This window comes from Populus euphratica, unplaced genomic scaffold, assembly GCF_000495115.2.
Source record: "Populus euphratica unplaced genomic scaffold, PopEup_1.0 scaffold21.1, whole genome shotgun sequence".
NCBI classification, from domain to species: Eukaryota; Viridiplantae; Streptophyta; class Magnoliopsida; order Malpighiales; family Salicaceae; genus Populus; species Populus euphratica.
Window position 1 is genome coordinate 1175082 of NW_011499887.1, and position 13349 is coordinate 1188430.

General features: G+C 36.5%; 1 protein-coding gene and 1 long non-coding RNA gene across 2 annotated transcripts; one reads left to right on the forward strand and one right to left on the reverse strand.

The window, feature by feature from the left end:
- The first annotated feature begins 55 nt into the window (after positions 1 to 55).
- Positions 56 to 2742, forward strand: LOC105130549 (protein TIC 55, chloroplastic-like). Its single transcript, XM_011033107.1, has 3 exons — positions 56 to 696; positions 1227 to 1329; positions 1434 to 2742. Exons 1-3 carry the CDS (start codon positions 242 to 244, stop codon positions 2550 to 2552), a joined length of 1677 nt encoding a protein of 558 aa, XP_011031409.1. The 5' UTR covers positions 56 to 241; the 3' UTR covers positions 2553 to 2742.
- A 4324-nt stretch (positions 2743 to 7066) lies between these two features.
- Positions 7067 to 9263, reverse strand: LOC105130550 (uncharacterized). The gene is made up of 3 exons (XR_843255.1): positions 8965 to 9263; positions 7531 to 7888; positions 7067 to 7418 (listed from the first exon to the last, which is right to left on the reverse strand). It is a non-coding gene; the product is annotated as an uncharacterized LOC105130550 (long non-coding RNA).
- Between the last annotated feature and the right edge of the window lie 4086 nt (positions 9264 to 13349).

Here is a 13349-nt window from a genome sequence, read left to right on the forward strand (position 1 = left end):
ATAGTTTTTCCAAAGAAACTGCTCAGTTTACCTGTCACTATGATGCCTACCGTTGAGTACTGTCTGATAACATTGTGTGGTAAGGATTGGTGCAAGCATCTCGCAAGCAACTTCCTGTCTTTCAGTTTGATACTCATCAATTCTTCTTCTCCTTTGTCCGCATGACTCCATTTTCTCTACTCTGTTCTACACATCTCTCACTGTCTCTTCCCCTGGAGTAACAGAACCACGTGCATGCATCATGGCTTCACCAATCCTTAAATTCCCATTTCTTTCTCACACCACTTCCCTCTCGAAGCCTCTCGCCCTTTATCCCCTCTCCCTCACTCCTAAACCAAGAAAAGCCTCGAGGCCAATACATGTAAAGCAGCAGCAGCAGCAGCAAGGGTCTATTAAGTGCCATGCAGTTACAGATCTTACAAGTGGTAATACTGTACCTTCATCAATTGAGGATCAGAGTAAAGGAGAGGATAATGATGATCACTTAGTGCTTGTGGGTCCTTCTAGTGAGGAGGAAAGGAGAGGAGAAAGAGAGGTGGCAGACTATGATTGGACAGAAGAGTGGTACCCACTTTATCTTACCAAGGATGTACCAGATGATGCTCCGTTAGGCCTAACTGTGTTTGATAAGCAGGTAGTGTTGTATAAAGATGGACAGGGTGAACTTCGCTGTTTTGAAGATAGATGTCCCCACAGGTAATAAATCTTATCACATGTATGTTTCAAGTTTTCTTGTCTTGTGTTGAGTACTAAAAGTTGGATCTTGCTTTGATTTCACATCCAAGAAAAGGGCATTCGGATTCTTTTCGTAGTTTCTTGTTTTGATGTTCTTATTGTGATTTCTCTTGTTTGGTTTTAGGATTTTGCTGGATATATAGTGAAATTAGCCGTGGTTTAGGTTTGGGATTAGATTGTATGCATGATTAAATAAAATTTTTGATTAATTAAACAAACTGCTGCACATTTGAATATGTATAAACCTTGAACTAAGTGTTGCGTATATGGTCTATTGAAATTGAATATATGGGGATGCTGTATTGCTAATGGTAATGAACAGAAATTCTTGGACTTTGATGGATCATCTGCATTTGATGGAAAAAATTTCCCTGCTCTATGGCGTTAGTCGTACTCAAAATTTCTGCGTGAAACACTGGCGAAATGATTGAGATCTTAAGATGTGGGCTGTGTAAGTGACAAAACCTTGAACTTGGCTCTACTTGATTTAGGTTAGCTAAACTATCAGAAGGTCAGTTGATAGATGGAAGACTCGAATGCCTATATCATGGTTGGCAATTTGAGGGGGAGGGCAACTGTGTCAAGATACCTCAGGTCTGTTTTCATTAAATATTGTGCTGTGTTTCCATTGCATGATATGCCCACCTTGTCTTTCCTCATGTCCTAGCTAATGATGGCAGTGAATTTCTTCGCTACAGCTTCCTGCAAATGCTAAAATTCCTCAGTCAGCTTGTGTCAAAACCTATGAGGTGAGGGAATCCCAAGGAGTGGTGTGGGTGTGGATGTCCTTGAAATCACAACCAAACATAAATAAACTACCCTGGTTCGAGAACTTTGCCAGGCCAGGTTTCAAAGATTCTTCCGCTGTCCATGAGCTTCCCTACGATCACTCCATACTTCTTGAAAACCTGATGGATCCAGCACATATTCCAATCTCACACGATAGGACAGACCTGTCAGCAAAAAGGGAAAATGCCCAGCCACTACGTTTTGAGGTGACTGAACGTACTGACCGGGGATTTGCAGGCTGGTGGGGAGGGGGAGATGCTCAAACATTGCCAAACTTCTTACGGTTTGAAGCCCCTTGTGTCCTATCCAATAACCGAGAATTCATTGATAAGAAGGGGGTGAAACAGTACTTCTCTGGCCTCTTCCTATGCAGACCAGCTGGACAAGGAAAATCCATGCTTATTGTGAGATTTGGAGGAACAGCGATGCCTCAAATAGCAAATTGGATCCCCGAATGGTTCTTTCATCAGAGGGGATGCACAGTCTTCGAGCAAGATATGGGATTTCTGTCATCCCAGAACGAAGTTTTAATGAAAGAAAAGGTCCCAACAAAGAAATTGTATCTCAATTTAAGGTCTTCAGATACATGGGTAGCAGAATACAGGAAATGGATGGACAAAACTGGACATGGAATGCCTTACCATTTCGGGCACAACACCATTTCCTTACCTGAATTACCAGCTGTTGTAGAACATGCACCCGCTGGTCTTGTTGCTGGCGTTTCAGCTTCTTTCCCAGCTAAGGGTGGCACTGGGACGATGCATGCTCCCAATTTGGCCAATCGATATTTTCGCCATGTTATTCATTGCAAAGGATGCAGTGGTGCTCTCAAAGCTTTCAATAGTTGGAAAAGAGCTCTTTCTGCCATATCTCTTGCATTGACTGCATTAGCTATTCTAGTGTCTGGAAGGCAGTGGAAAGCTGCCCTCTTAGTTTCAACAAGCTTATGCTTGGCCGGAGTTTTCGCATGCTCAACTCTTATCAAAATGAGCACAACAAACTTCATAAGAACACATAGGAGATTCTGAGCCAGCAAACTGTAATCATCTAGTATGTTTCTGTAGTTTTAGCACAGGAAGATTATAGAACTACATTTACAACCTTGAATAGTTCTATTTAGTAAATTATAGGTGTTTTGCCCTGTTTTCTAGTCATTAAGTTACTGTATTTTCACCTTTTTTGCTCGTTTTTCTAAAACTCAAGTACATTCAGTGCATATAAATTCTCACAAGAAACAAAAATGAAGAACAAAATGAGAGTTGTTATCAGGTTTCTCAACTCCAAAGCATCCAGGAGACTCTTAACCTGAACATGTCTCCGTGAAGTCAAATGTAAATCTACGTGAGGAGAAGATGTGTGGTCAGGAAAAACTGATAAAATCAAGAAAACCAGGAAAAACCAAACACATCTTTATTGGATTCTGTTGATTCTTCCGAGTATAAAGATACTCCATGGTGGAGTAAAAGCATTGCCACACAGCAGCTGCTAGTCCAAAATACTCCAGGAGACCACCAAAGGGTTGGCTCCTCTGAACTCCTTCCTTTCGTGCCTTACAAATGAGATCAAGGCTGGAAAGAAACAAGGCGAGGAATGATATCACCATGCCCATTAACGCGTACCCCACCTGATCAAAAACTGCAGACATGGCCTCTAGAAGTACGCTGGTGATTAACAAAGCCCACTCTGTTGTTTTCTGCACCAAAAAAATTAAAACCAGTATAATTATAAAAATTTAGATGCATTTTTATTTTTTGTAAATTAAAAGAATTGATCAATGTAGCATCACATTACCCAAGGTCATTAGCTCTGCATATTAAAGAAGGGAACAAGGAGTAAATGGAAGTTGTAGAATTCAATGTAGAATTGATCAATGTAGAATTCAACCTCATTGATTTGATCTTTTGATCTTGAGTAGAAAGCTGCAACTTCAACTCAACTTTTACTTCATATCGGTTTTGAAGCTTCAATACAATTTCATCAAGTGGCACATGAAGAGTCCCTTCAATACAATTTCATCAAGTGGCACATAAAGAGTCCTATAGTCTATAGTCTGGGGTGTGTATGGGTGGCCAACCCTGTAAAGATCCAAAACAACATGTTTGAAAATTAGAATTGCAAATATTTGATCCATATACACAATTGAGATAATAATGAAACAAGGCGTATATAGGAATTGTAGAATCCGACCACTCTACATTTATATGGCCCCAACTTTGGCTCAACTTTCACTTCAGATTGGTTCTAAACTTGCAATGTAATTTTTTATGGTGGCTCAACTTTCACTTCATATCGGTTCTGAGCCTCCAAGTCAATTTCATCGGGTGGCATATGAGAAGCTATGTGGTTCAAGGTGTGCCTCGATGGTGCCCCCCTCTACAAAGATCCAAAACAATATGTTGTTTGAAACTTAGAATTGCAAAATTTTGATCCATAAACACAATTGAGATGGTGATGAAACAAGGAGTAAATAAAAGTTGTAAAATCTAACATCATTATCTTTATATCGCCTCGACTTTAGCTCAACTTTTATTTTAGATTGATTTTGAGATTCCAATGCAATTTCATCGGGTGGGACATGAGGAGTCTGATGGTCTGAGGTGTGCCTGGGTGGCCAACTCTGTAAGGATCCAAAACAACATGTTGTTTGAAAATTAGAATTGCAAAAATTTGATCAATATGCACAATTGAGATGGTGGTGAAACAAGAAGTAAATGGGAGTTGTAGAATCCAACCGCACTATGTTTATATAGCCCCGATTTTGGCTTAACTTTCACTTCAGTCGGTTTTGAACATGCAATGCAATTTTCTCTAGTGGTTTAACTTTCATTTCATATTGGTTCTAAGCTTCTAAGTCAATTTTATCGGGTGATACATGAGAAGCCCTGTGGTCTGAAGAGTGCCTAAGTGGTGGCCCCCTCTGCAAGGACCCAAAATAACATGTTGTATGAAACTTAGAATCGTAAAAATTTGATCCATAAACACAATTAAGATGGTGATGAAACAAAGAGTAAATGAGAGTTGTAGAATCCAACCACACTATGTTTATATTGCCTCGATTTTGGCTCAATTTTTACTTCAGATTGATTCTAAGTCTCCAAGCCAATTTTATCGGGTAGCATACGAAGAGCTTTGTGGTCCGAGGTGTGCCTAGATGGTGCCCCCCTCTACAAAGACCCAAAACAACATGTTGTTTGCAACTTACAATTGCAAAAATTTGATCCACAAACACAATTGAGAGGATGAAATAAGGAGTAAATGAGAGTTATAGAATCCAACATCACTATATTTATATCGCCCTGATTTTGGCGCATCTTTCACTTCAGATTGGTTTTGAGCCTCTAAGCCAATTTTATTAGGTGGCATATAAGGAGCTTGTGGTCCGAGGTTTGCCTGGGTGGTGCCCCCATCTGTAAGTACCCAAAACAACATGTTGTTTGAAACTTAGAATTGCAAACATTTGATCGTTAAACACAATTGAAATGGTGATGAAACAAGGAGTAATTTGGAGTTATAAAATCCAACCGCACTATATTTATATTGTCTAGACTTTGGCTCAATTTTCCCTTCAAATCGTTTCTGGGCCTTCAAGCCAATTTCATCAGGTGGCATATGAGGAGCCTTGTGGTGTGAGTTTGCCTAGATGGTGGCCCCCTCTACAAGAACCCAAAATAAGATGATGTTTGAAACTTAAAATTTCAAAAATTTGATTCATAAACACAATTGAGATGGTGATGAAACAAGGAGTAAATGTGAGTTATAGAATCCAACATCACTATATTTATATCGCCCCGATTGTAGCTCATTTTTCACTTTAGATTGGTCTTGAGCCTTCAAGTCAATTTTATCAGGTGGCATATGAGAAACCTTGTAGTCTGAGGTGTACTTAGATGGTGCCCCCTTCTGTAAGGACCCAAAACAACATGTTGTTTGAAACTTACAATTGCAAAAATTTGATTCATAAACACAATTAAGATGGTGATGAAACGAGGAGTAAATGTGAGTTATAGAATCCAACATCACTATATTTATATCGCCCTGATTTTGGCGCATCTTTCACTTCAGATTGGTTTTGAGCCTCTAAGCCAATTTTATTAGGTGGCATATAAGGAGCCTTGTGGTCCGAGGTTTGCCTGGGTGGTGCCCCCATCTGTAAGTACCCAAAACAACATGTTGTTTGAAACTTAGAATTGCAAACATTTTATCGTTAAACACAATTGAAATGGTGATGAAACAAGGAGTAATTTGGAGTTATAAAATCCAACCGCACTATATTTATATTGTCTAGACTTTGGCTCAATTTTCCCTTCAAATCGTTTCTGGGCCTTCAAGCCAATTTCATCAGGTGGCATATGAGGAGCCTTGTGGTGTGAGTTTGCCTAGATGGTGGCCCCCTCTACAAGAACCCAAAATAAGATGATGTTTGAAACTTAAAATTTCAAAAATTTGATTCATAAACACAATTGAGATGGTGATGAAACAAGGAGTAAATGTGAGTTATAGAATCCAACATCACTATATTTATATCGCCCTGATTTTGGCGCATCTTTCACTTCAGATTGGTTTTGAGCCTCTAAGCCAATTTTATTAGGTGGCATATAAGGGAGCTTGTGGTCCGAGGTTTGCCTGGGTGGTGCCCCCATCTGTAAGTACCCAAAACAACATGTTGTTTGAAACTTAGAATTGCAAACATTTGATCGTTAAACACAATTGAAATGGTGATGAAACAAGGAGTAATTTGGAGTTATAAAATCCAACCGCACTATATTTATATTGTCTAGACTTTGGCTCAATTTTCCCTTCAAATCGTTTCTAGGCCTTCAAGCCAATGGCTCAATTTTCCCTTCAAATCGTTTCTGGGCCTTCAAGCCAATTTCATCAGGTGGCATATGAGGAGCCTTGTGGTGTGAGTTTGCCTAGATGGTGGCCCCCTCTACAAGAACCCAAAATAAGATGATGTTTGAAACTTAAAATTTCAAAAATTTGATTCATAAACACAATTGAGATGGTGATGAAACAAGGAGTAAATGTGAGTTATAGAATCCAACATCACTATATTTATATCGCCCCGATTGTAGCTCATTTTTCACTTTAGATTGGTCTTGAGCCTTCAAGTCAATTTTATCAGGTGGCATATGAGAAACCTTGTAGTCTGAGGTGTACTTAGATGGTGCCCCCTTCTGTAAGGACCCAAAACAACATGTTGTTTGAAACTTACAATTGCAAAAATTTGATTCATAAACACAATTAAGATGGTGATGAAACGAGGAGTAAATGTGAGTTATAGAATCCAACATCACTATATTTATATCGCCTCGACTTTGGCTCATCTTTCACTTTAGATTGGTTTTGAACCTCCAAGTCAATTTCATCAAGAGGCACATGAGGAGCCCTATGGTCCGAGGCGTGTCTAGGTGGTACCCCTCTGTAAGGACCCAAAACAATTTGAACTTAAAATTGCAAAAACTTTATCCATAAATATAATTGAGATGGTGTTGAAACAATGAGTAAATGAGAGTTATAGAATCCAACTACATTATATTTATATCGCCTTAACTTTGGTTGAATTTTCTCTTCAGATCGATTCTGAGCCTCCAAGCCAATTGCATCGAGTGGCACATGAGGAACCTTATGGTTCGAGGTGTGCTTAGGTGGTGTCCTTTTTTGCAAGGATGCAAAACAACATGTTATTTGAAATTTAAAATTGTAAAAATTTGATCAAGAGGAGTAAATGAGAGTTCTAGAATTCAACATCACTATATTTATATTGCCCCGACTTTGTTTCAATTTTCACTCCAGATTAATTTTGAGTCTCCAAGCTAATTTTATTGGGTGGTATATGAGAAGCTTTATGGTCTCTGAGGTGTGTCTGGGTGGTGCCTCTGGGTGGTGCCCCTCTACAAGGATGCAAAACAATATATTGTTTGAAACTTGGAATTGTAAAAATTTGATCAAAAAACACAGAGATGGTGATGAAATAAAAAGTAAATAAAAGTTGTAGAATCCAACCGTGCTACATTTATGCAGGCCCGAATTTGGCTCAACGTTCACTTCAGATTGGCTATGAGCCTGCAATGCAATTTTTTCTGGTAGCTCAACATTCACTTCAGATCGATAATGAGCCTCTAATGCAATTTCATCCTGTAGCACATGAGGAGGCGGGGGTAACAAAATCTCAACCAATTCGTTTCTCCGAAATGCACGTCTGCGAAGTTCGGAGGTAGAGATCATTATACTTCCGCTGCTATTGGGTCTAGTCTGATTGTCCATTCCTCTAGCTCGTGACCAGGATATCTACCTGATAGCTTGTGTCCGGGATGAGAGGTTTAAAATCTGTCAGCCTATGGCAAGAAAAAATAAGGGGTTGCTGCCAGATCAGGCATGCAGCTTACAATTAGAAATCAGAGGAAGAGCTGAAAACGTAAAAAGAGATGGTAACAAAGGAACATTTAGAGGATAGAATATTAAGGTTCTCTGGCTATATCTACCAAGTTATCTGCTTGAAAAAGCCATTCAACAAGGAAAACATGAAATTGTTCTTCTATTTGATATCAGTTTCAAACTTCTTAACAAATCGTACAGCATCAAGTTTAGTCATCTTGAAACTTGAATGCCCAAAAATCCGTCGATAACAAGTGACGTGCTCATGCAATAACATGTATTCCATATCTCAAGCTCCAATGCTAGGCCTATTTGAAAACCACATAACCACATGTAATAGAAACAGAACGTGAAACTGACGGAGAAAACATGGTGATGCAGGAAGCACTTAAGCCGTAGAAAGGAGAATGAAAGCCCACACATTAAACAATAAACACACACACGAGTAAACATTATGCCCTTGTTTTTGAAAGTTCAAACACTTGAAAGAAACACAGACGGGAAAGCAAACATACGCCCTTATTTGTGGAGGTTCGCGCGATAATGACTAAACACTACATGCGTAAACATGCAGAAATACCTCATAAACAATTTTTGTCCAATACCCCACGAATTGATTGACAGAGACAAATTACTGGGATCATGAAGAAATATTCCCTCAAATAATTCAGGCGAGACTAACTCATCTCTGATAAATGCAACATCTACTGACGCAATATATGTCTCAGTTTGACATGACTCCACCCAGAAACACCCCCCCCCCCTTTACTGCTTCAAGAATAAATCCAGATGGTTTGTTTTTTTTATAATAATCAAATTTTATTGATGATTACAGAACTCCATTAAATATATGAAGTTCTGCCTGGAAAGCGTTGAAGGGATCAGGCATACAAGAAAGAAAACGATATATATACACGATAGAAAAGATAAACAGTTAGCAAAAGAAAATAACTAACACGGAAAAATGCAGAAGCCACATATAGATGACTGGAAACGAAGAAAACACCATATAAATGCAAGAAACAAGAAGGAAAAAAGGATCATAGAGCATAACGATGATACCTCGATCGGTGCGTGCTTTGAGAGGGAAAATGTTAGCGCAGCCTGGAGTGTGGAGATCGAGTACTGTCCTGCAGTGCAGAGAGAGGGAGGGAGATGATAGTTACCCGTGATCTTCACTTCATTAATCAGCCTCCGTCCAGAGTCTAAGAGAGAAAGAAAACCAAATTTCTATAGCCAAAGAACCGCTTCGTGGAGCAACTGAACTGGAAGTAAGAAAGCCCGGTGACATGAAAATAAATAAGCACGCGGTTTTGCTTCTGCTTGGCAATGCCAAGGAAATTTCTTAGAAATTCAGGGATCAAAAGCAGTCGTGCTCTTAATTATTTAACAGTGCTATTTGATAAAAATGTCTAGTTCAAATGGTCACGTGCAAGTTTTGTTAGATCACCTCAGATGCTAAAGAACTACCGTTATTTTTGGTGGTTTAATAAAGAGATGTTAAAAAAGCATCTTAACATCTTTTTAGATTTGATATTTATATATATTTATATTAATTTATATTTAAATTTTTATTAAATAAATAAAAATAATAAAATTTAAATTTATCATCGTTTAGTTATCAAGATTCTAATATCATATTAAAAAATTATCTCAATCTAATAATTTAACCTATTAAATAAAATTCTAAAATATAATTTATATTATTATCTAATAAAATATTACTTTATCTTTTAGACTGCATTGCTACCAAACATAATTCTATTTTTTCTATCTTATTTTCCTTATTTTTATTTTTATTTCTCTACTATTAAATATTTTTTAAAAAAATATTATAAAAATCTAAATAAACCTGTTTATATTTTTAAATAACTTAAAAAATAATTCAAAGATAAAAAAAAACAACTTAAAATCAAGATTTCTCAGAAAATATGAAGATGAAATAACATATCTTTAGAGCTTCTTTTATCAAATAAAATTTATTTTTTTATGATTTAAATTGGTATTAACTAACAATTTTTTTTCTATACCAAAATTTACATGACTTTTTTATTTTTCCATAAAAAAAAATAAAAAATATTTTAAAAAATAACATAATTTATTTAATCAGTAGAACCAAAAAATATATTCAAGGAAGTTTTTTCAACCTCTCAACTACCTATCATAAAAATACAACCTAGCTTCACTATTCAAATATAACTTACAATTCATCTCTCCAACACAATTAAAAAATTAACAAACTTCATAATTCATAAAAATTAACAATTAATTTATAATTTATAATTAAACACAATAATTTATTCATTTAATTTAAACAAAACGCATAACTCAACGTAACAATGTGCCCATTACAAGTTGAAACGTCACAAAGAAGCAATTTGATTTTCAGCCTGTCAAAGCCTGTGATACCCATAAACTGATAATGTAGTATTTTGAATAATATAAACATAGTTTTTTTTTTTACCGTGTATATACTTCAATGCAAAAAAAAACCCATTTAAGAAGCCAATTATATTAGAGTGAGAAAAAAAAAGTTTTATTTTTTTAATAAATTTGATGTTATTTTTTAAAAATAATTATATTTAATTGGTTTATTTTTTTGTTAGCTCTCCTTTATTGATTTTTTTTAAGATATGTAGGAATAATTTTTAGGAGAGAGAAAATATATTTTAATATTTTATTTAGCATTCCAGCATATAAACAAGCACGAAAGCGATAAAATAATATTTTTTTTAGTTTTGGCATTCCATTTAGCATTCCCTTTGGAGTTCTATAAGAGGTATACATACAAGTTGTTTTAAAGCAGCAACCATTATACTACGTTCTCTGATTTGTTTCCAGCTTACTATTATCAGTCACACTCCGATTTCGCTACTCCTTCGTTAGTTGACTTGACAGTAATCTGCTTTCTCCTTTTCTGTGGATTCTACTGAAAAGAGGTTTACCTTGCTCTTAAAGGCTGAGAGAGGAGAATGTAAACAAGAACTGTGCATATATTGGTATTCGTGTTCGTATTCCTAAGATATATAGATCATGGAAAGATTAATAGCTATATGAAGTCATGATTAAGAACATTAACAAGTTTATTTAGTAGGGCTAGCATAAACTAAAGGTTCCTGAGCGGTCAATGAGTATCTGTCATTTCTAAATGGAGATACGTTACAAACAAGCTATATGGTTTAACAAATATTTTTATAGAACAAGTTGGCCCCTAGAAAGAGGATTGGTCATGACAGACAAGCATAATAACTAAAATATATTATAACTTTTGATTCGGTAATTGAATTTGATTTAAATTTTTATAAGAAATTCTTGAGATCCAGTTTTAAAGGGTAGTCCTTTAGCAGTTAATCCACTATACAGATTTTTCAAAATTAGACTCTGAATATCTTGTTTTGTCAAATTTCCTGGATTTCCTCATATTTCTTATGCTATTTTGGATTTTATATTATTGTCTTTTATGTTTTAGAATTTTGATAGAGGTTGGTTTTTCTAGGCTATAAAAGACATTATAAACCTTTTTAAGAGGAGATATCACTTAGACTTTATTTCAGAACAATAAATTGTTAATTTAGGATACAAGCTTGCATCCCTTTTCGCTCACCAAATCTATATTTTCTGCGATTGTTTTACTATCTTTGTGCTTCATCCTGCATCAAATGCCTTGTCATTTCCGACACAGCATGATTTCTTTGCCCCAAGTACCTGCTGTTGGAGAACAATCACTAGCTGGTCTTGTTGCTGGAGCTTTAGCTTCTTCGCAGGCGAAAGGTAGGATATGGTGGAACAATGCATGGACCCTCTGTGATTAACCGATATTTCAGACACGTAATTCATCGCAAGGGATGCACTATTGTAGTCAAGAGTTTCTAGGCTTGGAAAAAACCCCTCTCTGCAATTTCTCTTGCATTGACTGCAGTGACCAATGTAGCATCAGGAAGGCAATGGAAGACCTTTCTCTTAGTATCAGCAAGTTCGTGCTTAGCTGGAGCTTATGCATGCTCAGCTGCTATTGCAAATAATGAACACAACAAACTTCATAAGCACGCACATGAGGTTAATTGTAAGTAGCACAAGATTGCACTTCTTGCAAGTTTCTATAATTTCAGGTCAGGAAAATACTTGAAAGCTTCATAGGTTCTCAAGATCATGGACAATACTGTCAAATGAAGGTCCTGGTATTGTATCAATTCTCCATTCATGTTCTCAAGATTTTTTCTTGGACTCTACTTTTCCAAGGAATGCCTTCGTTATTTGGCACCTTTGAATTAAGCTTGTTCAATTACTCGCAAAGAAAGCTGTTCTGTAGTGTTACTGGCATGCGATGACTTTGTACTGGGTTGCCAGAGCAACAATTAGCCGAATCGAAGCGAAAGAAAAAATATTAAGCGAGGAAACTCAAAAAACAACTTACTAACAAGAACATTTACTGGACAACTTTCAAGTACTAGATCAGCAAAAGTTTCTATAGTTTTACTCCTGTGATTTAAGGGATGAACATCCTGCCCCATGTAACAGATATGCTATATTAACTGCTACAACCTATATCATAAACGTTGAAGCTACAAAACCTTACCCAGCTTGATTCCAACCTGGGTTAGAGACTTGAGACTATGTTTCAATCCATCATTATGAAATATCATACAGTCTCAGAGAAGTCCAAAGATCCTGCTATCAGCTTATTGGTTCTTGAGCATGGAGAATTTTTGTGAAAGTAACGAGGTCATATATTTTGCAAAAATAGATAGAATGCCAAAGAAAACAAATAAAAAAAAAATGCGGTCGCCAATGAGCTTCCCCACCCATTTCCAGCATTGATAAGATCAGCTCATGTGCAACAGACCAGTTCGACATCGAGTTAGCAGGTCACCTATAACGTCAAGCTTTTTTCCCCTAAACTGAGCTAGGTAAATTTTCTTTCAAAATAAGTTGATCCAAAAAGTTCATATGCTCAATCACAGGAAAACACAGAACGCAAGTCTATAATGCTCAGAATTCCAGCTTTAGATATATCTTCATTGGTTGGGAGAATCTATCAAAACCTTGAGCAGAAACTTGAAGGTGTGAACATCCGGGCACAACCAGAATTTTTCATAATACTAACGGATTATTACGTCAGTATTTAGACACTGATTTTATTAAAAAAACATATACCGACAAAATCACGGATAGTAACTGGTCATTAAAAAATTTATCGTTGATGATTTTTATGTTGTCAACCAATCTATCAATAATATAATGACCGATGAAATCACGGGTGAAAAGGATAAAAAAATTACGTAGTATGTTAAGCCTTAACTTGCACCTCATGGTAGGTTTGCAGCCCTTGCAGCAACATCCATCCCCATAGTTTTCCTCCATTGTTCATCTGTGCTACATCTTATAAAAGTGAAAAAAAAAACAAACAGTACTAAAAGTGTTATCAATCCCTAAGATATAGTTATAAA